This window comes from Carcharhinus amblyrhynchos, chromosome 2, assembly GCF_965287045.1.
Source record: "Carcharhinus amblyrhynchos chromosome 2, sCarAmb.v2.hapA, whole genome shotgun sequence".
In the NCBI taxonomy this organism is placed as follows: domain Eukaryota; kingdom Metazoa; phylum Chordata; class Chondrichthyes; order Carcharhiniformes; family Carcharhinidae; genus Carcharhinus; species Carcharhinus amblyrhynchos.
The window spans coordinates 69,154,341-69,181,540 of record NC_137325.1 but is presented as its reverse complement, the minus strand read 5'-3'; the positions used below and the strand labels follow the sequence as shown (position 1 = coordinate 69,181,540).

General features: G+C 41.3%; 1 protein-coding gene across 6 annotated transcripts in view; it reads right to left on the bottom strand.

Moving 5' to 3' along the window:
- snx13 (sorting nexin 13) overlaps positions 1 to 27,200 on the bottom strand; it is a 172,340-nt gene that overhangs the window by 31,083 nt on the left and 114,057 nt on the right. For all 6 annotated transcript variants that reach the window (XM_080207214.1, XM_080207234.1, XM_080207243.1 and 3 more), the window contains exons 12-16: positions 24,005 to 24,104; positions 14,941 to 15,134; positions 8,095 to 8,199; positions 4,016 to 4,148; positions 470 to 507 (exon numbers count right to left, since the gene is read on the bottom strand). In XM_080207214.1, coding sequence (XP_080063340.1) covers positions 470 to 507; positions 4,016 to 4,148; positions 8,095 to 8,199; positions 14,941 to 15,134; positions 24,005 to 24,104 — 570 coding nt within the window. The remainder of the gene's footprint in view (positions 1 to 469; positions 508 to 4,015; positions 4,149 to 8,094; positions 8,200 to 14,940; positions 15,135 to 24,004; positions 24,105 to 27,200) is intronic.

Genomic DNA, 27,200 nt, shown 5'->3' with positions numbered 1-27,200 from the left:
AATATCTTTTAGAAAAGTTTCAGTTTCATTCCATCCTTTGATATTTACTATATAATTACAGAATGACTTATAAAGCACAAGATTTGGAGAACATCTGCTAAGAGGTAAAGGATACCCAAATAAGTTAAATTACAGAAAAAACACTGATATTCCATATAACCTTTTGACTATTCATAGCTTGAGCTGTTTTATGTCACAATGACGCAAGGGAATTGTATTATTTAAGCAGGCATCCTTCCAGACATGGAACCAAGCCAGAACAAGCTAATCTATAGATATTAGAACACCTGCACAAGCACTATATATGCAAGCAGCAAAAGAAGTTTTGCACAGAAACAAAGAGGAGCAAAAAAAGTGGTGACTTAGCTTTGGGGTTGACAGGTGGAAATTAGTTTATTTCAGCATGTAAGCAAACATCTTTTATGTGATTAGCAGTAAATGAGATTATTTAACTGTCTATAGCACTTACCGAATTTAAACTACCAGTTGGAGAGCCATTGAAAGACTCTGGAGAGGGAAAACAAAAATCAGCTCAGAATGTAAAAAATGCTTTGTGAAATAATACTAAAGTACAGTAGGTCATGTACTTGAAATAAAAATTACAAAGTAAAATTAAACATTAAGAAAAATTGCCAAGTCATGGCAAATTGCCAACGTCTAATGCTACAATACTCAAAGGATTCCTAGTAAAACAAACCTATACACCTGCAACCAGCCAAGAACACGGCAGTTGTGCACGAGAGAGTAGTTGATCTGTGATTTTAGGCTCATAATTTCAAATTATACTGTCTACTTACACACTGGCATTGAAAAGGTGATGCAACACAGTGTTCAGAAAGCAATTTCCTTTCTTATTATTTTCCTCTTCACCTGAACATACGGGCGTGGGACTGGGTTTGTCAAGAAATTGTGTGCCACAATTAAGTTTCTTTTATTTATATTTCTAAAGCACTGGGTGCTTCAAATACTTAGATTTGGCAAGTTGTTGAACTTTATGCTGGACTTCAAAATCAATATGGGGTCCTTTCTGCGCAAGCATATTACGCACTTATGAGCTACAGCAAGCAGTGGAAAAAATATTCTTCAGTAATAGTTTACAAATCAATAAGCTTTCAACATGGGTAAAAATACATGCCCAGAAACATGTATTTAGCGTAAAATTTAAAATGGCATAAAAATGCATGGAGCTATATAATGAAATAACATTGATTGAGGGTAACAGAACTGAAGACAGTTGTTTAGACATGCTGTTGTAAGATGGAGGAAGGCGCAGATCACGTGATTCTGCTAGAAGAAACCAGGAACTCTGCATTTTTTTTTCCCAGTTCGAGAGGTAACCTATCCATAGCAATGGCAAAAATGCAGTAATTTTGTTTTCAATGTTTTGGTGGGATTATTTTCTGAATTAAGTAAAAAAGCTATGAAATCATATCTTTAAAAGGCCAAATATTCTTCATTGAATTACAAGTTAAGATATTTATTTCAGACTAAGTGCATAAATTAATTTTACCTTAATTCAAGAACAAGAAAATGTAGGTTAAAAGGATAGAATATCAATGCTATCCAGAAATGTAACATTGAAAATTATTGCGCTATAGAAGTAATAATAAACCATTGCAAGATGGGTCAACTTTGTTCACATGAAAACAGTGCACTCTGGTAACAGAAGACAACGGAAAATGTCTGCAATACCATTTCTCTACCACCAGATGTAGGTAGAAAGCTTTGAAAAGTATCCACTATGACACTAACTTAAGCTTTGGCAATTTGCCAAGTTAGGTCTTAACCCTCCAGTTGATAGAATTTTCTTTTGAGATCCAAGCAATTTTAAAGTGATTCAAGTCTGGCATCTGTTGGACTCAAAGTTAAGCTGAATGTTATTGCCATTACAAACACTGGGCATATTCAAATAAGTATTGAAAGTTTTTTTGAAATAGTAATCTGAGTTTAATAGTAAATTACGATAATCAATGGCACTTCAATTCCTAGATTTAAAAAGCTCTTACAGCATAAATTGACAGACTGCAGATCTTATTCCAAACTACTGAACCAAGTGGTAGAATGATGGACATAATTTTAGCTCATTTTGTCTTTCATCTATTTGCTTACATTTGCTTTGTACACTGCCAATTCAGAAAATAAAGGTAGGAACTATTGGCTATGAATGTTTCTACAGCTTTTATCTAGGAAACATCTACATCAATTTGCATTATCTCCAAGATACAACCTTTTGAAGCTCAAATTTGTATTTCTGAAAGGCATTACTCTGGTGCAATTGGGACTATTTTCTATGTACTTCCAAGCAGCGTAACCCCAGTTATTTAAATAAGTATGCAAGAAACATTTTTCATGAGTGGCTACTAATATTGCTTTGCAGTGAATAATCTATGAATTTGTTAGCACCTATAACTGATTTTATTAGAACTGAATATTGACTTGAGTACTGTATTACTATCTTATGAATGAAGCATTGTATATATTTTTAAGCTAAAATTTATCAAGCAGTAATAATGTTTGCACTGTTATTATATGGAAATATACCAGATCTGTTTCAATGGGCTAATTCTCATCAAACGCGAGACTATATTATTGTAAGTGCTGAATTAAAACTATAGAAACAAAGGATTAAAGATTACACTTAACTCCAATCACTTATTAAAAAAAAAAAGAGTCATTTTAATCAGATGGAAACCTGATTAAAGACATTCAAACATACAAATGTTACAACCATTTAAAATGCAAGGACAAGCCCAGAAACTACAGGCCATATTGGCTTAATGACTGGAAGACAAATTTTCATCGACAATAATTCAGGACAGAATTAATTGGCATTTGGAAAGAATGGGTTAATAAATGACCAAGATGCGGGTCTACAAGACTTAATTTTACAGCACAACTTTGAAGTTGGGGACAATAGTAGGAGATATTGGGGGGTGAGATTCTTCTAGGCCATTGCACTGCCGGGAGACTCAAGCAGAGCTGTTTAGCTGGCTCCCCGCTGGGCACCACGGCCTCCAAGAACCTCCAGTAGCTGGATTTCAGTGCAGTCAGCTCCGCACCAAAAATCGGCATGGAACTGTATAAATTTAATCCCTGATTTTAATATATTTAACATATGATTAGTGTTAACGAATGATTAGAGCCTGCTTCGGTCTGCTTCCCCCCACCCTGCAAGGAGTGCTTCACTCCAGAGGGGTTTACAATATTTCCTACTTGCAGGGAGCTGGCAGACCAACCCTGCTGGAGGAAAAGAGGGGGGTGGGTGCAGTGAGGTCCCCAAAGAGATCAGGTGTAAGGAGGGAGCCCCATGGGTACTGCCTAAGGGGCAAAGTGGCACTGTCCACCAGGCATCACCAATGGGAAATGGTGATCACTGGGGGGGGGGAAGAGGAGGAGGAGGAGGTCTCTCGCTGCCACTCTGCTTTGGAATCAGTGTTAGAGGGATGCAGGTCAGGAATAGGGGCTGAGGGGGTAAACAAAAAAATCGAAGTGGGCTAATCGACACACGCACAGTCTCCAGCGGGAATAGGCCCCACTCCTTGATTTTTTGCGTGAATTACGCTAGTGCACTCTGCAATGCCCAAGTGTGGGAGAATCATTTTGATATTCCCACTGAAAAAGACCCAACAAGATTTACTAGAGTTTTCACACAAATTCAACGCTTGGAATTTTTTTCATGGAGAATCACCCCCATGAAATTTAAAACTACAAAAACCAGATAAACGGACCAATCACTAGACTGTTCCAGCAAAACTGTGGTGCAAGAAAGCACTTCGTCCTTTCTGTTTCAAATTAAAGGTTTAAGGCCTATTCCTATTAGTTGCATCTACACATGCCTTTCAGTAGGTTAAGATGGTCTAGAATTTCCGTTCAGTTTTAATCAGTCTTAGAATCTGAATGTATATTATGGTAAGAAGGTTTTGGTAAGTAATTCTTATTTGGAACCAAGTTAATGCACTAACAAGTGGTTACAAGGATAAATCCATATTATTTGCATAAATAGATATTCACATACCCAAGTCACCATCATCTGAGCCTCTGATACTTGGATCTTTCAACATGTCCAACTCAGCTAACATCCGTACATAAAGTGGATTTTGCCTGAAAGAGGGATAGAATTGCTCGTCCTTCAGCATCATTTCATAAACCTTTATAAAAATACAAACAAATATTAGTTTTTCAAGACACAACACGCTACATTTGTACAAAAATTTCAACATTTTGATGCAAGACCTCACTATTGTGCAGTAAACGTAATTTTGCACCTACAATGGTGGAACTCGGCGCATTCCAGACAACCATAGCACTGTGAGAAAGCATCAATGGACAAACATTGAGCATGCTAAAGGGATCCGAAATAAAACCTATACCATCCTTCTGATGTTCTTAGCAATTGGCTCACAGTGCTACAAGTAGAGATCTGGTTGCAGATCATGTCTGCACTGCAGTGGGTGGGCGTAGCAACAAGAAATACATATGTATACTGATTATAGAAACTACACTTTAACTTTGCCAGCTTCTACAGAAAAATATTTGGTAGGATTGCCCAGATCATCTGGGAGAGGAGTTAACAGTTTCTATTCAAGAATGAAACAATGCAGTATTGCTGACAATGCCATATATATTTTGCAATTATCTCTTCTTACTCTTTCTAACTATCTCAACCTGGAATATCCATCTCTCAGTAGTGGGAATACACCCAGGGACACTTGACAGGTTTTAGGCTGCTGCACAACTGTACTCAACTTCAGGTGATTTTCCATCAGACTGGAGGTGCAGCCTCCATACTGCTTGTGAAATTCACCATTTTTGGTGACTCCTCTTCTGCCTGTATGCAAGGTTCATGCATTCCAGTAGTACATGTGTGCCCTGAACCCAGCAGTCAAAGTTGATACAAGAATATATTCCTTCATTTGTATTTCACTATAATATGCTCAAGTAAGTATGTACTGACTACTGCTGAGCCTTGAATGTAGGAAATGGAGGAGGAAAACATCACAAATTTGGCATTATGCACCCCTGAGCAATTTTCCAACCCCAACTACCTCTGAGAAACTGACAAGTGTCGACAGAAAATCTAGGTCCTCTTTTGCAATAATTACGTAATATGGAAATTTTGTGGCACTGAAGTGAGCTAAGTGAAACGAATTGACATTAATAGCTTTGAAGTAGGCAAAAGTTATGAGCCTTGACAGCTTTAAAATAAGGTTTTAGAGACTTTTCTCATCATGCTGGCGTGGGAAACTTAACAATCTCAAACTTAATAGGATTGAGGGTTATAGGTAGGCCTAGTAGGTAGGGATATGATCAGTGCAGCTTGTGGGCCGAAGGGCCTGATTGTGCTGTAGTTTTTCTATGTTCTATGTTTAATGGCCTTCACAGGGTGGATAAGCAAAAGTACGATAAGAAGCACAGACTTCAGCCTTCAGTTAGTTAAATTACAGCTGCAGCTACTTCGGAGATTTAGAGTGCAACGGTGATAACCATGTTACATAGCCTTGATACCAGTTAGATGTTTCATAGAAGCAGGGCTAGGGCTCAAAGTCTGCATCTTAGAGACTTGAATGGTTTCAATCTTTGACCACAATTGACATCTTATGCGGAATTCTAATCTTCCTCAGTTATCAGATGAAATATGATCAAACAAAACACGTGGATTTGATTAACAGAGTGGGCTGAAGTTAGCCAATTTTAAACATTCAAGCCTAATTTTCATCTAGCGTGTTGCTTTCATTACTGAACTCACTACCTCACAGTTTGACTGGCAGATGGCTACTATTGGAGACCCACAGGAACAGTCCCCAGTACTATGGTAGCTTAATCTAGAGGTCTGCAGGTGATGCTGAGTGAATCCAGACCCAAGGGAGGCCCAAGGTTTCTTTATAAAGGTATGAGGGAAACATAATTACTCTGTGCTGTCTGGGAAAACACTCCAATTGTGCCTGGACCACAGGGAAACTTAAACCAACTACCTCACTGAGCCTCCTTTGACCTTTGTTTTGGCAAAAATAGCAGTGATTATCATGACTCAGTCTGCACATTAATGGCAACACTCCACCAATTTCTGCTATGGCCATGTAAAGGACAGGTTAAAATCCAAGCTTACAGGAAAGCAGCAGGCTACCGGTAGAATAGCAAGCAGTGGCAAGTTGCTGCTCTTATTTTAACAGACCTCATCCACAACGTGATTTCTGAATGCCAGGATAACAAGGAATTAAAGTACCCCTTACTTTTCATGGATATGTTTGAAATTCGAATTCTGGATTAGCTGTAATTCCAAAATTCCTCAAACTCCGATTTAAAAAGAGTTGACACACACGACTAAGCCATTTAGCCCTTCGGCCCCAATCTGTCATTTATTAATACCACGGCTGATCTACGAGCTAACTCCATTTACTTACCTTTGATATAGCCCTTGGATTTTTGTTAGCCAAAGATATGGTCAATCTCAGATTTAAAATTATTGGCCTAGCATCAATTTCAATTGCAGAAGAGTGTGTTTCCTTATTTCACTCTTTAAAGTTCTGGCGCCATTTCTTCGATTCTGCACCCTCCCCTCCCAAACCACAAGTCCTGGACTTCCCAATCCTCCAGTCAATGGAAAGAGTTTCTTTATCTACCGCATCAGTTCTCTCAATATTTTAAACTTTCAAATCAGCCCCAACATAAATTCCAGGGAATACAACCTAGGTTGTTTGTACTTTCTCCTGATTAAGCTAATCCTTGCAATCTAGGTTGTCAATTTGTACAGTGCAGACTTATCCATCTCCAAGACCAATGTGTTTTTCTTAAGTTATGGTGCCCAGAATTCCAGCTGTGGCCAAACCAGGACTCTATATCTAGAGATTGTGCTAAAGCAACAGTAAAGTCAGTATTCATAAGAACATAAGAACATAAGAAATAGGAGCAGGAGTAGGCCATCTGGCCCTTCAAGCCTGCCCCGCCATTCAATAAGATCATGGCTGATCTGTCGTGGCTCAGTTCCACATTCCCGCCCTCTCCCCATAACCCTTAATCCCCTCTCTTATCAAAAACCCATCAACCCTCTTCTTAAAAATATTTAGCGAGGTAGCCTCCACCACTTCAACAGGCAGAGAATTCCAGAGATTCACCACCCTTTGCGTGAAGGAGTTCTTCCTCAACTCCGTTCTAAACCGCCCCCCCTTTATCTTGAGGCTGTGGCCCCTAGTCCTACTGTCCTTTCTGAGCGGGAAGAGTCTCTCCACCTCTATCCTATCCATCCCATTCATCATCTTATACGTCTCAATGAGATCTCCCCTCATTCTTCTAAACTCTAACGAGTACAAGCCTAGTTTATTCAGCCTCTCCTCATAGCTCAACCCCCTCAACTCCGGCATCAGCCTAGTAAACCTCCTCTGCACTCCCTCCAAGGCCAAAATATCCTTGCGTAAGTACGGCACCCAAAATTGCACACAGTACTCCAGCTGCGGCCTCACCAATGCCCTATACAGCCGCAGCAAGACCTCCCTACTTTTATATTCAATCCCCTTCACTATGAATTTTGTGTTCTTGTTTGTGACATTTCAATGATCCAAGTACATGGACCTCCAATTCTCTTGGGTCTCTACTATTTCTAGCTTTCCAAAATTTATTAAGTACTTCTATATATTTTTCAGCAGGAAGTGTTTGATCTTACGTTTGCCTATATTGAATTGCATGAGAATTTTGTCTATTTGCTTAATTTATTGATAGATCTTTGTCATTTTGTGCTTCCATCTACACTGCTTATTGTTGTAATTTGTGACAAATTTAAAGATATTTAGTAATGGCAACAGACTATTCAATTCTCAGAGAACCTACAGTTTGAATTACAGTTTCATTGAAAATTCAGATTGGTTACTTCTATGACCAACTTTTAGTGAACTAGCTTGATAGAGGAACTTAAAAATGTAAAATTGATGGAATCTTTGCTGATTTCTATAAATGCTCCTCTTCACTCTACTATGGAGCAGTGCTGAAGTTGGCAGTGGAAAACTGATTTTCCAGAATGCCCCAGTTTTCTAGCATAGATATACACAAACCTGAGGAAGATAGAAGATAAAGAATAAAGTGCAAGTTTTTCTTCAAACCTACTTTTCTTTGAATGTCATCAAATATTTCTGGCGTAGGATCCTCATAATTTAACTTTTCTGCCAATTTAGCAACCAAATTATCATCCACATGGACTCTTGGAGATGCCTAGTAAAGAAGAAAAGTTTGTTGGTAATTCAACCAAACTGATATGAAACACCACTGAGGTTGTTTCTGCCTTTGGCATCAATAACATTTAAATTTTCCAACATGCAACTGAAGCAAATTTTTGTTAGTTATTCACAATAACATTACTTTTTTTGAACAAGATACTGGTCCAAACAAATTAACTCCTCTTCCTGGGAAATTCCACTGAATGGAGGAAGATAGATATCACCTTTCCATTTATGATTGCTTATGCAGTGGTATCCCGAAGTTTTGATGCATTTGTTTCTTTCATGAGAATCTTAGATGCAGAATCAAGACAGTCCTGGCATCCCATAAGCAACAATGTTCCAATTTGTTAAATACTGTGATAAAACAAAGATGCATGGTGCTTAGAGATTAGGTGAAGTGTTGTACATAATCTCTTTGATGATACCATTTTCTTGGCTTATGGTGCAAGGAAAGGTAAATTTGTCAAATCATTCACTCCTAGTACGTTTTATACTACACATGGTTTTATACGATATATGAATGGGTTGGGCAACATACTGGTGCGAGAATTAGGAAGGATGCTTGCCTCAAAAGATTTTCAACACAAGTATTTTACATCCATCTCTCCATGAACTACCTTTGATTCTTTGAGAAAAGGATAGTCTTTGGAATAAATTTCAGGAACTAATTCATCTCGTAAGAAGTAATAGTTGAAGAAAAGAATTTCAGAGTATCCACAACAAAGGAGGTTAAACTTTATCGTATCTGGAACATGCTCCCAATTCAAGAAATAACCACAAATGGAAACTGGAGGAGGCTATTGAGTTCCTCCATCCCATTTCATTTAGATATTTACTTGTCTTTTTTTACGCAAAGGTTCATTCTAATTTCAGTCCCAAATGACTCAGTTCAAAGTTAACTTTTTCTAGATTTCCCCATATCGACACAAGAATTTTCTCAATTTTTTTGAAATTCATTTGCAGGACATGACCAGCATTTATTGTCCATCTCCCACTGTCTTTGATAGGGTGGTGATGAGCTGTCTTATTGAAACGCTGCAGTGCAGGTGCTGTGGGCTGACCACAAAGCCGTTAGAGAGGAAATTTCAAGATTTTCACCAAGCAGCTGTGAAGGAATGGCGATATATTTCCAAGTCAGGATAGTGAGTGGCTTGGAGGGGAACTTGCAGGTGGTGATGTTCACGTGTACCTGCTGCCCTTGTCCTTCTAGTTGGAAGTGGGCATGGGTTTGGAAGGTGCTGTCTAAAAATCTTTGATGAATTTCTGCAGTGCATCTTGTAGATAGTACAGACTGCTGCAACTGAGTGTCAGTGGTGGAGGGAGTGGATGTTTGTGGATGTGGTGCAAACAAATGGGCTACTTTATCCTGGATGATGTCAAGCTTCTACATTGTTGCTGGAGCTGCACCCATCCAGTCAAGTGGGGAGTATTCCATCACACTCTTGACTTGTCCCTTGTAGATGGTGGACAGGCTTTAGGGAGTCAGGAGAAGAGTTATTGTCACAGTATTCCTAGCCTCTGACCAGCTCTTGTAGCCCCTGTGTTTATGTGGCAAGTGAGTTTCTGGTCAATGGTAACCCAAGGATGCTGACAGTAGAGGATTCAGTGATGATAACATCACTGAATGTCAAGGGGCAGTGGTTACATTGTTTCTTACTGGCGATGGTTATCATCTGGCATTTGTGTGATGGAAATGTTACTTGCCACTTGTTAGCTCATTTCAAAATGATTCTAAATACCTTAATTAGATCACCATTAAGCTTCTAAACAAAAGTGAATACAAGACAAGTTTATCAGTCATTCGTGCCCCAATATCACTCTAGTATCTGCACTGTATTCCCTGCAAGGCCAGTATACATTTTTATTAATGTTTGGTGATGGAGAACTAAACATAGTACTCCAGTTGTGGTCTAGTCAAAGTTTAATACAACAGAAGATTCACTTGATCATATTTGTATTCAATGCATTTGAAATACAGGTAAACATTTCATTAGCCTTTTCATTCCCTGGATAAATACCTAGGATTTCAAATTTTGTCTGCTTTAAAAATACATTACTGGTCACTACCAAAATCCAAACAAGTACATTTCCCCCATCAAAACTCCTAGTCTTACATCAAAATATTCTGAAGTTTTTTTCATTCTTTCCCTGCATTTACTTTAATCTGCAACAGTTTTGCCCACAGTATGTCTATATTGTTTGTTACCTCCATCTCCCACCATCAGAAATGGCCATGCCTCTCAGCTTTGTATAATACTCAAATTTGGATATACAATTTTCAATTTCTTCATCAAGGTCATTGACATATTGCATGCATATCAACCATCTCAACTTGTTTCCAAATAACATCTTTCACGTTGAAAAAAAAAGTCCTAAGAAGAAATAGAACCTGAGCCAAAGTAAACCATCAAATATTTAGTTGAACTGGTGGATTTGAAGAAACATCTTAAAGAAAGAGAAAATGGAGAGACAAAAGACTGTGCAAGGAAAATCCAGAGCATGAGACTTATGCACATGAAGGCATGCTAGAGGGAGAGAGACTGAAAACCAGAAGATCATAATGATACTTATTTAATACAAGAAACAATTTTAAATTTGTGTCACTGGAGTCTAGGTGTGAATGCTGGTCAGTGAGAACATGAGTCTGAAGTGGGCAAGACTGAATGCCGGATAGGGTACGGGCAGTAGAATTTTTGATAAGCTACAACTGAAAGATTCATGCAAGGGAGGCTGCCCAAGACAGAATTTAAAGCAGTCGAGTCTGGAGACTACAGATATAAATGAGGGTTTCAGCAACAAATGGCTGATGAAGCTGCAAAGGAAAATGGACAAGTTAAGCAAATGGGCAAGAACTTGGCAGAGGAATATAATGTGGAGAAATGAAATGTTATCCACTTTGGTCAGAAAAGCAAAAAAAAAATGAGAAGAGTGGGGAATGTTGGTACTCAGAGGAACCTGGATACCTCTGTACATAAATCAAAGTTAATATACAGATACAGCAAGCAATTAGGAAAATAAATGGAGTATTTGCTTTTATTACAGTGGAATTGGGGGACAAGAGTAAAGAAGTTTCATAGCGATTATCTGGGATCTTGACAAGACCATGCTGAGTAATACCGTGGACAGTTTTGGTGCTCTTCGTAGAAAGGGTGTAGGTTCATGATGCCAAATCCTGAAATGAGGGATGATCCTATCAGGAGAAATTGGGTAGATAAGGCATATATTCCCCAGGAGTTTAGTAGACTGAGAAATGATCGAATTGAAGCGAACTTTAAGGGACTTGACAGGTTAAGTGTTTCCTCAGCTAAGGAGTTCAGAAAGAAGGGGCACAAGCCTCAGGATAAGGGGCTAGCCATTTAGCACTAAGATGCTGAAAAATTTCTTTACTCAATGGGCTGAAAATAATTCTCCACTTGTGTATGCTCAATTGTGGAGAATTTTCAAGGCATAAGTCGACCTAAGGGAATCAAGGGATATAGAGGTAAGAAGGGTGAGGTGATTCATTTTGGTAGGACAAACTTGAATGTGGATTCAATGGCAGGGTCCTGAGGAATGTGGAAGAACAGAGAGATCTTGCGGTTCATATCCACAGATCTCTGAAGGTTGCCACTCAAGTGGATAGAGCCGTGAAGAAGGCTTCTAGTGTGTTAGCGTTTATTAACGGGTGGGGGGGGGGGGGGGGGGGGGAGGTTTGAGTTCAAGAGTCATGGGGTTATGCTGCAACTATACAGGACCTTGGTGAGATCACATTTGGAATATTGTGCGCCGTTCTGGTCACCTCACTATAAGGCAGCTGTGGAAGCATTGGAGAGAGTGCAGAGGAGATTTACCAGGATGCTGCCTGGTTTGGAGGGTAGGTCTTATGAGGAAAGGTTGACAGAGCTGGGGCTTTCCACTTTAGAGCGGAGGAGGATGAGAGGCAACTTAATATAGGTTTATAAGATGATGAGGGGGGTTAGATAGAATGGATGTGCAGAAACTATTTCCTCGGGTGGATGTAGCTGTTACTAGGGGGCATAACAATAAGGTTCATGGTGGGAGATATAGGAGGGATGTCTGAGGTAGATTCTTTATTCAAAGAGTGGTTGGGGTATGGAATGCACTACCTGCTGTGATAGTGGAGTCTGACACTTCAGGAACTTTCAAGCGGTTACTGGGTAGACACATGGAGCACACCAGAATGATGGGGAATGGGATAGCTTGATCTTGGATTTGGACATAGCTCAGCACAACATTGAGGGCTGAAGGGCCTGTAGTGTGCTGTACTGTTCTATGTAAGAGAAAGTGGAGTTAGGTAGAAAGTCAGCTAAATGGTCCACACCTGCTCCTGTTTGTCAAGTTCATGCATAGTGGGAAAAGAACTCAATTTCATTCTTGTTTTTGTGGAGTTAAGATCACCTAGGTCACTTTACTTGAAGATTAGCAAGTGCCAAGTCCGATGCATGTGATCTCTGCCTATTTGTTAGCATATAAAATGTATGTTTTTCAGATTCTGTTTGTAGTATTTTGAACAGAGAGTAATCAAGCTTATTCTGGGTATCACATGCAACAGTGAAAGTCAAAACCAATACTTCAGATCACAAGAGATTGTCAAAGCAAATAATTGATGCAAAAAGATTTCCAAACTTCCAGTGACAAATATCAACATTGCTTAAAACTAGAAACTGCAGTCAGCATCAATACCTTTATATACTGCGCACAATTGTTCTGAAATGTGCACTCAAGCAAGCAATAAGAAATCTGGAGAGCATTTTTTTTTTGACTTCAGCTAATTTCCCTCTCGAGGTAGTTTTAGTTTGAAGTTTAACTTGATTTTTTAAAAAATCCTCATTAATGATCCACCCTGCGCTAATCTATTGCCTACCACATGGTCAAAATGATGTAATATATAATTGAACCATGTAATTATGCTCTAGTAGACAGTAGTTACATTAAAAAATAAAACAGTTGCCAAAATAATGAGATTCACCCAAGTCATTCATCTGGGGAGTAAGTGAGCCATAAAAAGCAATGAAGCAATAAAGCCTTTTTGCTTCATTAAATTCCAAGATTCTTCAGGAAGGCAACATTTCCTTATACATTTGAAAGCTGTAATTGTACTTAGCAAGAGAAAAAGTGCTAATCCCAAGCAATTGCTGAATACCATCTTTCCAAATCGCTTTAGCAACTGCTGGATACCCAACTAAATTATGATGGCTTCTTGAAAAGTGACAATCAATTTGGAGGAGTCTTTCCTTCTGAGCCATTGGAGAGCTAACCTGACAGTTCAAACTGCTAGTCCAATTAAAGTTGAGACACTTCAGTTAAGATAACCACTTTGGCTGGCTAAGAACCACAAACATTCTGCAGAACAGAAGGCCAAGATGGCATTTAATACACAAGTTAATATTTTGATCTTATGTTTGAATTCAGTATCATGTGTTAATATGTCCTCTGGTAAACCAATTTGAACTACATTAAAGTATTTAACACATACGTACTATCTTTACCAAAGTATTTCACAGCACAGAAGAAAAACATACAATCTGTGATGATACAATGCTATTAATATAATTTAGATTTAAATTGGACTGCTTTATGAGGCAGTGTTTTTCTATAGAGAATCAGTTTGTCTGATAGGAATACAGTGATGCTAAGAAAGTAGGATAATCACACATTTTAGCCATGCAAGTGTTTATTCAGCAAAAGACTTCATTTTGTTTTAAAATTAAAGTACTATGGTTAGGTACACAAGGACAGAGTCCGGTGATACCAGAAATAGGAGCGGATAAACAGTTACATTTTCAAATACAGAACAGTTACTTTGACCTGGTTTTTGAAAACTCCAGAGCTGTTAACCTAAGTCAAAGCAAGTATGCCGGGATTTGCTATTTAGTTTTAAAGTGGAGTTCTGGCTGGAAATTGTTTGAAGTCAGAGGATCTCTGCAAGGTCTTATCTTTCTTATCTTTCTCTCGAAAGCTCCAAGACTATTACCAAAGGTTAAAGCAAGAATGTCTGTATTTTGTTAACTGCGTTTAAAGTATGTTTGAAGTCTGTAAGAGAAATATTGCTTGATTGGAACTTCAGAGTTGTTTCTTTTCATTGTTCAACTGCTAACGGTTAAGCAAATTCATTTGTTATAGTTAGACTGTATAAGAACATAAGAAATAGGAGCAGGAGTAGGCCATCTAGCTCTTCGAGCCTGCCCCGCCATTCAATAAGATCATGGCTGATCTGTCGTGGCTCAGTTCCACTTTCCCGCCCTCTCCCCATAACCCTTAATCCCCTCTCTTATCAAGAACCCATCAACCCGCTTCTTAAAAATATTTAGCGAGGCAGCCTCTGCCACTCCCTAAGTTTGGCAGTAGAACCATGCCTAGAGCGCGCATCATCACATTTATGTTGAAATAGAAAAATTGTTGGGGTCTAGTCTGGCTTCATTACTATACCTTGGTGTTCTAATCTGCCACCTTAACAAGTCCTACAGAGAGCAATTAAACAAAAAATAAGAACCTGGGTTTTGTTTTCCAGAGTAATAAATGTTAGCCAACCATTCAGGACTTCCCTACTCCCAAATTGTGCCGTGACACCTTGGAAATCTGGCTCAGTAAGTAGTTCAAAACCTTAAGCAAAAACCCATATTGAAATAATGCACTGCAGTGTTTGGCTTGAAAAGAAGTGTTATCAGTAAATGTACAATATACAGAAAGACTTTTAAGCACTCTATTTCAAACCAGAATGGTAGAAGTTTACCTTTTCTGACAAATACTGATCATAAACACCTACAGCAGCAGCACGCAGTAATCCTTTGGTTTGATTGCTCTGTCTTTTTCCATCCTTTTGGACAGTTCGTAAAACATCCAGCTGCTGCTGTGCTGTGACTCTGTATCCTTCCACGGTTAACCAGAAGAAGAGATGTGCCTGTCCCCCTGTCTGCTGCATATAATCTGCAACCAAGAAGATATCTACTTTTTAATGGTCTGCAGCAATTTAGCTTCATTCCATAATTTGACCTTACTAAATATTTTTTCTCAAATGTTTTGAAGGTTCAATTAGACAAAAGTGAAGAAATACAAATTGTAAAATTATTACTGCAGCAAAATATGATTCTTGGAATAGGTCCATGTCTGGCAACTTTAAGTATGCTGCCACAATGACTCAATTTGGTGAATTTATAATCCATAATAAATCAAATCATTATTAAGTATATTAGGTTTCATTTATGTAGTTTTGCATGTCCTTCAGCATTTCGAAGCATTTAACAGCCAAATTAATTTGATCTGAAATGTAGCCATTATTTTGTAGGCATGTATGATAATCCCAAAAACAGCGTTGGGACAAAATAATAGAATCTGTGTAAGTGTGGAAAGAAGAAGAATGATCTGACATTCTGGCAAGATGAGTGCAACCTTAAATAGGACTAATGATGAGTATGACTTTGGAAAGAGGGTCCACTCAGCCAGTTGCAATGCCCTGGCATCAGCATTGACTACCACAAGTACTACAGCCTCTCTGAAGGACATGGGTCAAAGTTGATCCCTGCACTCAGTACAGAATGACCACATGTGGGCAGTATCCCTGTTGCTATGATGGACGGTTAGATTATTACCAACAGAGGCATGGTGTGTGTTTATTATGGATGAAAATATAAAGTTATATGCATGCAGGAGAAGCAAGTGCACAAAGCAGAAGAAACAGCAAGAACTGGAGGCAATATCCAAATGTGGTGATCTCCACCCCAATGGAGTTGAGAGGGATGGAAGCAGGCAAAACATCTATGAACGGTGAATTGGGTAGAGCATCCAGAGATATTAAGTGGGGGGCTTAAGTGATGGGCACCTGTGCTTTGCTGATGCCCTTGTGTCCGGGACTGGACACAGAGCTCATTGAGATCCAGGTGATGAATAGTCAGAAGGTCATGTTGGAATGTGTGATGCCCTCATTATTCACCTCTCTCACAGATCAATCAGAGCAACAATCAAGGGATGGGTGTGGTGTGGTGCTCCTGGGTGGGGCAGGGTCCAGGTACTTACAGATAGTTAATTTGGAGTTGGAAGTGTTTTTTTCCTTCCAACTCTTCCAGAGTAACTATCAGAATATATCTAATGGCAGCACCTTCCAAAGTTACTTAAATTGCTTCTGTTGGATACTCCTAGCCCAGAGGAAGTTAGCACTTCTGGGCAATTACCACGTAAAATCTTACATAGGAACTTCCTAGAGGGATTCCCCAGCACATCACTGGTATATCTCACAGGAAAGTATGGGAAAAATCAAGGAGGAGCAAGAAACCTGGACGCACACAATCAGTAAACAATGCTAATAGAAGTTCTTGCTGTACACAGAGGCTACAGGGCAGCTTGGAGAGTTAATGCTGTGTAGCTCAAGTTAAAACAGAAACCATACAAATGAGGCAAACTAACATTGTACCTTCCCCACTTCAATCTGCATGGACATGGACTGGAAAATTGTGACCCCTGCTCCCAAACATTGGCATAAACCAATTCCCAATTCTAAGACTACAAAAGGACGGAAGTCATGCCTTAATATTGGTTAGGCCCCAGCTGCCTAACCTTTGGTAAAGATGCAAAAGATGCAGAAGAAATTTATTAGAATGAAAAACTTCCACTGCTAGAATAGTTGAGACGGTTCTCCTTAGAGCAGAAAAGACTAAAGACAGATTTAACAGAGGTGAATCATTAAGTTATGCACAATGGAAGAAGTTCATTCATTCTATTGTACCTTGTTTACTCTTAGAAAGAGCTATCCAATTCATCCTGTACTTTTAATCTTTGCCCCAAACCTTACAAACATTTTCATTTGAAGCATCTATCCAATTCCCTTTTGAAGATTACTAATTCTACCAGCCTTTCATGCAATGCATTCCAGAGCATAAAAACTTGATGCATTAAAATGTTTTCTTCATGTTGCCTTTGGTTCTTTTGCAAAATACTTAAAATCGATCTTCTCTGGTAACTGACCTACGTCTCACTGAAAAGACTTTCTTCTTCTTTGCTATTTCAAAGCGTTTTCTTGGTTGTGAATACCTACCAAATCTTCCCTGAACCTTTTCTGCTCTGCATTCATTTCTCCCTCCTTTTCTCTTTCATTTCAATTCTTTTATATTGTGTTATTAAGTAAGCTCCACTTTTCCCATTCCTGAAAGTAAGCCTGAATGTGTACTAGAACAATTACCTCCTTTGAAGCCTCTTATTACTTATTCTTTGGCTGACCTGCCAACTTTTAATTTCAATTCAACTGGTCATATCTTTTTCAACTCACTGAAGTCAACCTTCCTCCAATCGAGTATTTACACATTTAACATCTTCCTTGTCCTTTTCCATGACGATGCCAAAGCTAATGATACACTGATCATCGTCTCATAGATATTCTCTTAGCGAAATAGGTTCCATTATTCCGCAGAGCAGGATCTGGCTCTCCTTCCTACACTGTTAGGCTGGAAACACATCAATCAAGAAAATCCTCTTGTTGTTCATCGATCATCATCAATGAGGACCTCAACACCATTAGTCGTTTTGAGGCTGGTTGCGGTGCGTCCGAAGATGACTGATCAGGCCAATTCGGGCACGGAATGTCCTGGCACATATTGGACAGGCTTGTGTAGACACTGTAGTTGTTGCGCTGGTGGCTCTGGACTTGCACAGCTCGCGCTCAAGTTGTGCTTCAGCAATACACCTTGCTTCGTGAGCTTGACAGCCTTTGTGGATGAGGCAGCGCCAGCATTTCCCAGGTGGTCATGTCAACGCTAAGCGACTTCAGGAAGGCCTTGAGTGTGTATCTTTGAAGCGTTTCTTCTGCCCTCCATGTGAACGTCTTCCAGCAGAGAGTTCCCCAAAAAGGAGCTGCTTAGGTATGCACTTGTCTGACATACGGATGACATGACTTGCCCACTGGGTCTGCGCTCTCATCAGTGTGCGGACTGATGGTAGACTTGCTCTAAAGAGAACTTCAGTGTCTGGTACTTTGCCTTGCCATCAGATGCGTAATACTCTGCGAAGACAAGTCATGTGGAAATGATTGAGCTGTCTTGCATGACTTCGATACACAGTCCACGTTTCACAAGTGTACAGGAGGATAGCGGGTACCGCGGCGCTATAGACCTTCAGTTTTGTTGCTGGGCTGATTCTTCGACATTCCCATACAGTGGAGTGCAGTCTACCGAAAGCAGAACTTGCTTTGCTATTCTGCAGTTAACTTCTGTATCAATAGTCACTGCTTGGGAGAGAGTGCTGCCAAGTTAAGTGAACCAGTCCACTGCCTGTAGTTTCTGCCCTTTAATTGTGATTATGGGTTCTGTGTACGGTGCCTTAGGAGCAGGCTGGTGCACGACTTCGGTCTTTTTAACGTTGATGGGGAGTCCAAAGTTGTCACAAGCCGTGGAAAATTTGTCCACACTGACTTGCGTCTCTGGCTCTGAGCCAGCGTACAGGGCACAATCACTGGCAAAAGGGGAAATCTCTCAGAGCAGTCTCTTTCACTTTGGTGATAGCTTGAAGTCTCCTCAGGTTGAAGAGCTTCTCATCCACTCTGTGCTTGAGACTGATTCCAGCAACACAGTTCTGGAAGGCATCATTCAGCATGGCAGTAAACATCATGCTGAATAGTGTAGGTGCGAGCACACAGTCCTGTTTTGACATAATTGGTGACTGGGAATGCCTCAGAGGATTCTCCGCCATCCAGAACTCTGGCCATCATGGAACTCAGTAAAAAGTCTGACAACACCAGGTTTTAGTCAGACTTTTTACTGTGTTTACGCCAGTCCAACGCCGGCATACCCACATCATCATGGAACTGGCATACCACCTGAATGAATTTGGGGGGGGGGGGCAGCTGAACTTTGACACGATCCTCCACAGGCCTTGTCGGCTTACAGTGTCGAAGGCTTTCGCGAGGTCAAAGGTTGTATAGAGCTTGCAATTCTGCTCCTGACACTTCTCCTGAAGTTGTTGCGCAGCAAAACTCATGTCAGTGGTCCCATGACCTTTGCAGCAGCCACATTGCGACTCTGGAAGCAGGCCCAGCTCCAGGTGAGTGACCAGACGATTTAGCAGGACTCTTGCAAGGGTTTTTCCTGTGATGGAGAGCAGCTAGATTCCTCGGTGGTTGTCGCATACTTGCCAATTGCCCTTCCTCTTGTAGAGGTGTACAATGGATGCATCTTTAAGTTCTTGAGGAATGGATCCTTGCTTCCAAAAGAACTGGAACAACACGGTGAGCTTCTCAATAAGTGCAGGACCAGCAGCTTTATAGATCTCTGTGGGTATGGCATCTGCCCCTGGGGCTTGCCACTGGATAGCTGGCTGGCAGCTTTCGTGACTTCAGCTACTACCAGTGGATCATCCATGGTGCTGCTGAAATCAACCTGGGGAATCCTGTCTATTGCCTCATCGTTAATAGACGACGGTCGGTTGAGGACGGCTTCAAAGCGTTCAGCCCATCTCTGCAGGATCTGAGAGTTCTCTGTGATGAGGGTTGTACCATCCGTACTCAGGAGGGGGGAACTCCCAAAAGATTGAGGTCCGTAGTGAGTGTTGTGGGCTTCATAGAACCGCATCAAGTCATTTCTGTCAACATATCCCTGTATTTCATTTGCCTTGGCGCTCAGCCAGGCATCCTGCATTTTACTCAGTTTATTCTGGACTATCCTGTGAGCACTGATAAAAGCATTTTTCTTGGCAGTTGAAGATGGATCATTCTGACAGGCCTGATGGAGATGGTGCTTTTCAACAAGTAAAGCCTGTATCTCCTCATCATTCTCATCGAACCAATCATGCAGCTTGCGGGTAGAGGGCCTGAACATCTTCAGCACAGATTTATGGATAGCATCCCTGAAGCATTCCCAGTCATCCTCAGCGCTGTCTGCGAGGTGTAGGTCAGCAAGCTTGATTTCTAAGTCTTCAGCCAGCGCTGAAGCTATGCTGGGGTTCTTTAGCTTGGCCGCATTAATACTTTCCATAACCTTGCTTCCTTGTGGTCGCCTCTTGGGTCTGATGCAAAGCCTCATTTTGGAGACAATGAGCTTGTGATCTGTTCAGCAGTCAGCACTACACATGGCCTTGATTACTCTGATATCCTGCCTGTCTTTTCTCTGACAATGACACAGTCGATAAGACGCCAATGCTTAGAGCAGGGGTGCATCCAGAAGGTCTTGTTACGGGTAGGCAGACAGAAGGTTGCGTTGGTGATGAGGAGGTCGTGTGCCACACCGGTCTTCATTAAGAGTAGGCCGTTACTGTTACACTTGCCCACTCCATGCCTCCCAATGACTCCCTGCCAGATTGCAGAGTCACACCCTACTCTTGCATTGAAATGGCCAAGATCAGCTTGTTGGTACTGCTCACTGCTGATAGTAGGGCATCTCATTCTTCACGGAACTTGTCTTTCATCTCGTCCGTGTTGTTCATTGTGGGGGCACAGGTGCTGATCAGGGTAGCTCGACTTCTGTTCTGTAGCGGAAGCTGTAATGTCATAAGCCAGTCATTCACATCCTTGGGTACAAACAAAAGAGAGCACAGCACAGGAAACAGGCCCTTCGGCCCTACAAGCCTGTGCTGCCCATTTTAACACACTCAGTAAGTGCCTTATTCGAGTCTTACGTCACTTGTCGACGTTTTTGTCTACCTCTAGTGGAACTCCACAATAAAGGGGTGGAAATTTAGGGAACTGTATGTACGCCAGATTAAGGTAGATCCAATTAAGGGACAATTTATTAATGCCAATCAGCCTAAAAAGCACTTTTTTGGGATGTGGGAGGAAACCAGAGTACCCGGAGAAAATCCACGCAAGCACGGGGAGAATGTGCAAACTCCCACAGACATTGATCCAAGCCGGAGATCTGACCCTGTAACTGTACAACAGACTGGGATAGTCACTGAGCTGACGCGCTGCCCATCAGACTAGCAAGTTTCCGAACAAGGTGACTACTGACGGCAAATCCAACTCCAGCATCATGATGCTCATCGCTGCCGCGACTGCTCCAGGAAAAAGGCTTATCCACCACCAGTTTCAGTCAACTGACCTATGTTGGCAAGACGAGTTTCGTTCAGGGCTGCAACGTCAATGTTGTATCTTGCAAGCTCTCTGGCAACTAAGGCTGTTCTTCCCTCTGGTCTGTCTGCTGTAGGATTGTTCAAAAGCGTGCACACGTTCCAAGTGCCAATGGTGAGCGATGTCACCTTGTGTTTTATTTTGTTTGTTCGACCGCAAGATGGGATCCCTGCCAGTCGCGGTAAACTGGCCAGGGTGTAGTGACAGTACGAAGTCTCACAACACCAGATTAAAGTCCAACCAGTTTATTTGCTAGTAAACCCACAAGCTTTTGGGGTTTGCCCCATCTTTACCCCAGTCCAAAGCCAGCATCTCCACACGGTGTAGTGAAACAGGCAATGCTTAGGGCACCTTTTCTAGCTCCTTCCTCATTCTATGGAGGTGAGCAGTGCATTCCTGAAGAAGATTGCTCAGTCGCCCAGGTAGACGCCAAGTTCCACTGCTGCTTCGGTCAGCAGAAAATGACCATTAGGCCGGAGCCGCCTGCATGCGGGTCCATGACTACAGCTCCCAGTGTATCCACACCTGCTGCTTCATCACTTGCCCATCGCCACAGGACCAAGGGTTGAACAGGACACTGATGATGATAATGGTGTCGAAAATGATGGTACCAACCCTCCAAAGAGCATCCCACTCATGTTCATCTGGATTACCAGGGTTGTTGAGGAAAGGGCAACACGTGATTCCAAATCTATTGCAATATGGCTGACTCTTAACTGCCCTTTGAAACATGCTAGCAAACCATATAGTTGTACAAAACTGTGACAACAAAGCCAATATCCCAGACTCTTCTGTCACTATTTCTGGGTTATATCCCGTCACTCGAGTAGGACAGGTCCAAGAGAGGTAGTAGCAATGGTGATATATAGTTAGGAAGGAGAGGCCCTGTTAATGTTCAATATTTGAATGTAACCATCACCCTTGACAGTGAATAGCAATACTATCAGACAATCACCCACTTACAACAACCGGGGACGAGGGGTTTCCATTGACCAGCAACCAGAACTGGATTAGCCATAAAAATACTGTGGCTACAAAAGCAAGCCAGAAATTAGGAATCCTGCAGCAAGTAACTCACTCTCCAAAGCATGTCAAGTGTGATGGAATGCTCTTTCTTTGCCTGGATGAACACAGCTCCAACAACACTCGAGAAGTTTGACACCATCCAGGACAAAACAGCTGACTTGACTGGCACTCCATCCACAAACATGGCTGCCTCACAGTGCGAGGGACCCGGATTCAATTCCAGCCTAGGATGAATGTCTGTGAGGAGTTTGCACATTCTCCACATGTTTGTGTGGGTTTCCTCTCAGTCCAAAGATGTGCAAGTTAGACTGATTGACCATAGTAAATTGTCCCTTAGCGTCAGGGGGGCTAGTAGGGTAAATAAGTGGTGTTATAGAGATAGGGCTGGCTGGGATTGTGGTCGGTGTAGGCACCGTAGGCCAAATAGCCTCCTTCTGCTCTGTAGAGATTCTACGATTCACTCCTCCGCTATCGAAGCACAGAAGCAGCGCTACATATTATCTATAAGATGCACTTCAGAAAAGCAACACGCGACCACTACTACCTGATAATTTAAGTTGATGGGAGCACCTCCGCCTGGAAGTTTGCTTCCAAGCTACTCACCATCCTGACTTGGAAATATATTGCTGTTTCTTCACCGTCTCTGCATCAGAATCCTGGAACAACTTCTTTAACAGCATTGTGGGTATAGCTACACTGCAATGGTTCAAGAAGGCAGCTCACCACCACCTTCTCAAGGGCAATTAGATATGGGCAATAAAAGCTGAAAATGTCATCGAAGCCCACATCCCTTGAATTAATAAAAACTTGTGAAACCAAAGTGATGGTGGCAACTCAGATGCTGAGGTAGAATCACGGCAGTTTAACATCTCTGTTCACTTTCCAGCCACGTTACAACTTTGAGCCCATGCTAGTTTCAATCATGTCTTTTCTCTTTTCCAGAAGGACAGCTGGCATTTTTGATGGACACCACTTGATCATCAAAATGATAAATAAAAGCTAACTGGTATTTGTTTATTCATTTAGTCTCATCACTTGATGCACATTCAGAACCTCAGGCTTATTTTCTTTGATAATGTTCTTCTGAAACAATTGGGGATGTTTCACTAACTTAAAACTTGCTATATTACTGCACGTTCAAACTAACCATCAGCAGTTATCACTGATAAGCTGGAGTGTGTTTCTGGATAAACAGGCTGCAATGAGCTGCAAATCCTTCACACGATGGACGACTGGAGCACAGTTAACTGCAAACAGTGACATCCTCCATGATCTTGATAAGACTTACACTCTGTTCAAACAAAGAACTGCCTAGATATGAAGAACTGTAAACTTCCACATGTAGGCTTTTGCATTGAATCAAGCAGAGCTGCCGTAAAAAGTTCAAACAGCATGACACAAACACACATCTTTGACTGACACAGTGGACAGCCATTTCTAGAGATTGTCTAACTGCATTAAATGCTGGTACAGTTAAAATATGGTGCATTATGGTGAAACATGGTTCATTACAAGTTCTACATTGAAGGTATTGAAAATTTATGTACCAAATTTATTTCAATTCCACTATAAATAAAAACTATTATTAAAAACTTAACATTACTTCCCATGTAGAAGTACATTAAAAATACAATTTTGTATTTAAATCTTTCAATTTTAAACAGTTAAACCTTTAATACTTAAATCCCTAATTATTGTTAATGCAGGAGTTTAAGAAAGCACTTACCCATGAAAAATTGTAAAGCAACATTGTTCATAAGAATACTGTCTAGGGGGATCGTGCAAAGCTTTCCAAAGTTCGCAGCAAGCTTGAGTGTATCTACTTCCTGCAGATTAAAAAAGCGAATTAGTAGCTGAAAATTTGCTGTACAACAGCAAAGCTTGAAAAACGTTGACTCAGCCATGATTAAACCTAACAAGAGTTGCAGACAGTTGACTGGAAAAGTAGTAAACTCAAAAATAATACAGCACATTACACACAAAGTAAGGTGACCTTAATGGACCACCTTACAATGCTGGTCATGGAAAGAAAACACAGGGAAGCAGGATGGGGAATCTTGTATTTTTAGTGGTATCTTTCATGTTTTAAGGATGTTCTGGAGTGTTTCAAAGCTAACTATTTATTTTTGAAGTAATGCCATAGTTATGCTGGTAAAACTTTTGTTAGGTTTGAGTGCTCAAAAAAAAAATCAAATAATTATACAAAATAAATCTGCAAAACCTTATTTATTTCATGAGATGGACTTCTGGGAAGAGAATTTTCAAGAGCAGGTGGAATGGACATACAGTCTCTGGGGTTTAGAAGACAGACAGGTCATCTCATTGAAACAAAGAATTACACAAAGGCTCAAAATGCTGTTTCCCTGATTGCTAAGTCTTGAACTGGGTGTAGGGGAGGTAGGCATGGTGGTGAATAAGCCTCAGGATGAGTGGTCCATTTAGGACTGAGATGGGAAAAAATGCCTTCACTCTTAGAGTTGGAAATCTTTTAAATTTGACATTCCAAAGGACTTTAGATACTCTGTCATTGAATGTACTCAAGGCTGAAATCAATAGATGTTGAAATCTAAAGATCCTGGCATGAATAGAGAAATTAGCTGACTGGCATAAGGCAGAGAATGGGAATAAAGGGTTTTTTTTCAGGATAGTAGCCAGTGACTAGTGGTGTGCCTGAGGGGTCAGTGCTGGGACCACAACTTTTCACAATATACATTAACAATTTGGAAGGAGGATCTGAAGACACTGTTGCTAAGTTTGCAGATGGTACAAAAATATGCAGATGGACAGGTAGTATTGAGGAAGCAGGGGGGCCGAAGAAGGACTTTGACAGGTTAGGAGAGTGGACAAAGAAGTGGCAGATGGAATACAATGTGGAAAAGAGCTAGGTTATGCACTTTGGAAGGAGGAATGGGGACGCAGACTATTTTCTAAATGGGGAAAGGCTTAGGAAATCAGAAACAGAAAGGGACTTGAGAGCCCTTGTTCAAGATTTTCTTAAGGTTAATGTGCAGGTTCAGTCGGCAGTTAGGAAGGCAACTGCAATGTTAGCATTCATGTTAATTATAGGCCGGTTAGTTTAACGTCTGTGGTAGGTAAAATGTTAGAATCCGTCATTAAGGAGGAAATTGCGAGGCATCTTGAAGGCAATTGCTTGATAGAGCAGACGCAGCACGGTTTCATTAAAGGGAAGTCGTGTCTGACAAATTTACTGGAGTTCTATGAGGATGTGTCTAGGGCGGTGGATAGAGGAGAGCCGGTGGATGTGGTCTTTCTAGATTTTCAGAAGGCGTTTGACAAAGTACCTCATAAGAAGTTATTGCAGAAGGTCAGGGGACTTGGAGTTGGGGGTAGGGTGTTAGCGTGGATAGAGGATTGGTTGTCAAATAGGAGGCAGAGAGTGGGGGTCAACGGGTGCTATTCGGATTGGCGGATGGTGACTAGTGGAGTGCCCCAGGGGTTGGTGCTGGGGCCTCAGCTTTTTACCATTTACATAGATGATCTGGAGGAGGGAACCGAGTGTAGGGTGTCGAAATTTGCGGATGACACCAAGATTGGGGGAACGGCAAATTGTGCGGAGGGTGTGGAGAGTCTGCAGAAGGATCTAGATAGGCTGGGTGAATGGGCCAGGAAATGGCAAATGGAATTTAATGTTGGCAAGTGTGAGGTGGTCCACTTTGGTAGGAAGAATGGTAGGAAGGACTATTACTTACGGGGCGAAAAACTGCAGCAGGCGACGGTGCAGAGGGACCTCGGGGTCCTTGTGCATGAGTCGCAAAAACCCAGCTTGCAGGTGCAGCAGGTGGTCAGGAAGGCGAATGGGATGCTGGCCTTCATAGCGAAGGGGATTGAATATAAAAGTAGGGAGGTCTTGCTGCAGCTGTATAGGGCATTGGTGAGGCCGCAGCTGGAGTACTGTGTGCAGTTTTGGGCGCCGCACCTGCGCAAAGATATTTTGGCCTTGGAGGGAGTGCAGAGGAGGTTTACTAGGCTGATACCGGAGTTGAGGGGGTTGAACTATGAGGAGAGGCTGAATAAACTAGGCTTGTACTCGTTGGAGTTTAGAAGAATGAGGGGAGATCTCATTGAGACGTATAAGATGATGAATGGGATGGATAGGATAGAGGTGGAGAGACTCTTCCCACTGAAAAAAGACAGTAGGACTAGGGGGCACAGCCTCAAGATAAAGGGGGTACGTTTTAGAACGGAGTTGAGGAGGAACTTCTTCACTCAAAGGGTGGTGAATCTCTGGAATTCTCTACCCATTGAAGTGGTGGAGGCTGCCTCGCTAAATATTTTCAAGAAGCGGGTTGATGGGTTTTTGATAAGAGAGGGGATTAAGGGTTATGGGGAGAGGGCCGGAAAGTGGAACTGAGCCACGACAGATCAGCCATGATCTTATTGAATGGTGGGGCAGGCTCGAAGGGCCAGATGGCCTACTCCTGCTCCTATTTCTTATGTTCTTATGTAAGGCTAGCATATTAGCGGACATGTACTTCTGAGGCTATATAAGGCTCTGATCAGACGCCCATTTAGATTATTGTGAACAGTTATGGGCCCCTTATCTAAGGAAGGATTTTTCTGGCATTGATAAGGGTCCAGAGGTGGTTCACAAGAATGATCCCTGGAATGAAGAGTTTGTTGTATGAGGAATGGTTGAGGACTCTGGGTGTGTACTTGTTGGAGTTTTGAAGGATGATTATTGAAACTTACAGGATACTGAAGGGCTGGTTAGAGTGGATATGGAGAGGATGTTTCCCCAGGTAGGAAAAACTAGAACCAGAGGGCACAGTCTCAAGCTAAAGGGACGATCCTGTAAAACAGAGAAGAGGAGGAATTTCTTCAGAGAGTGGGCTGCAGAAGGCTGTGGAGGGCCAGGTCATTGAGTGTCTTTAAGACAGAGTTAGATACGCTCTTGATTAATG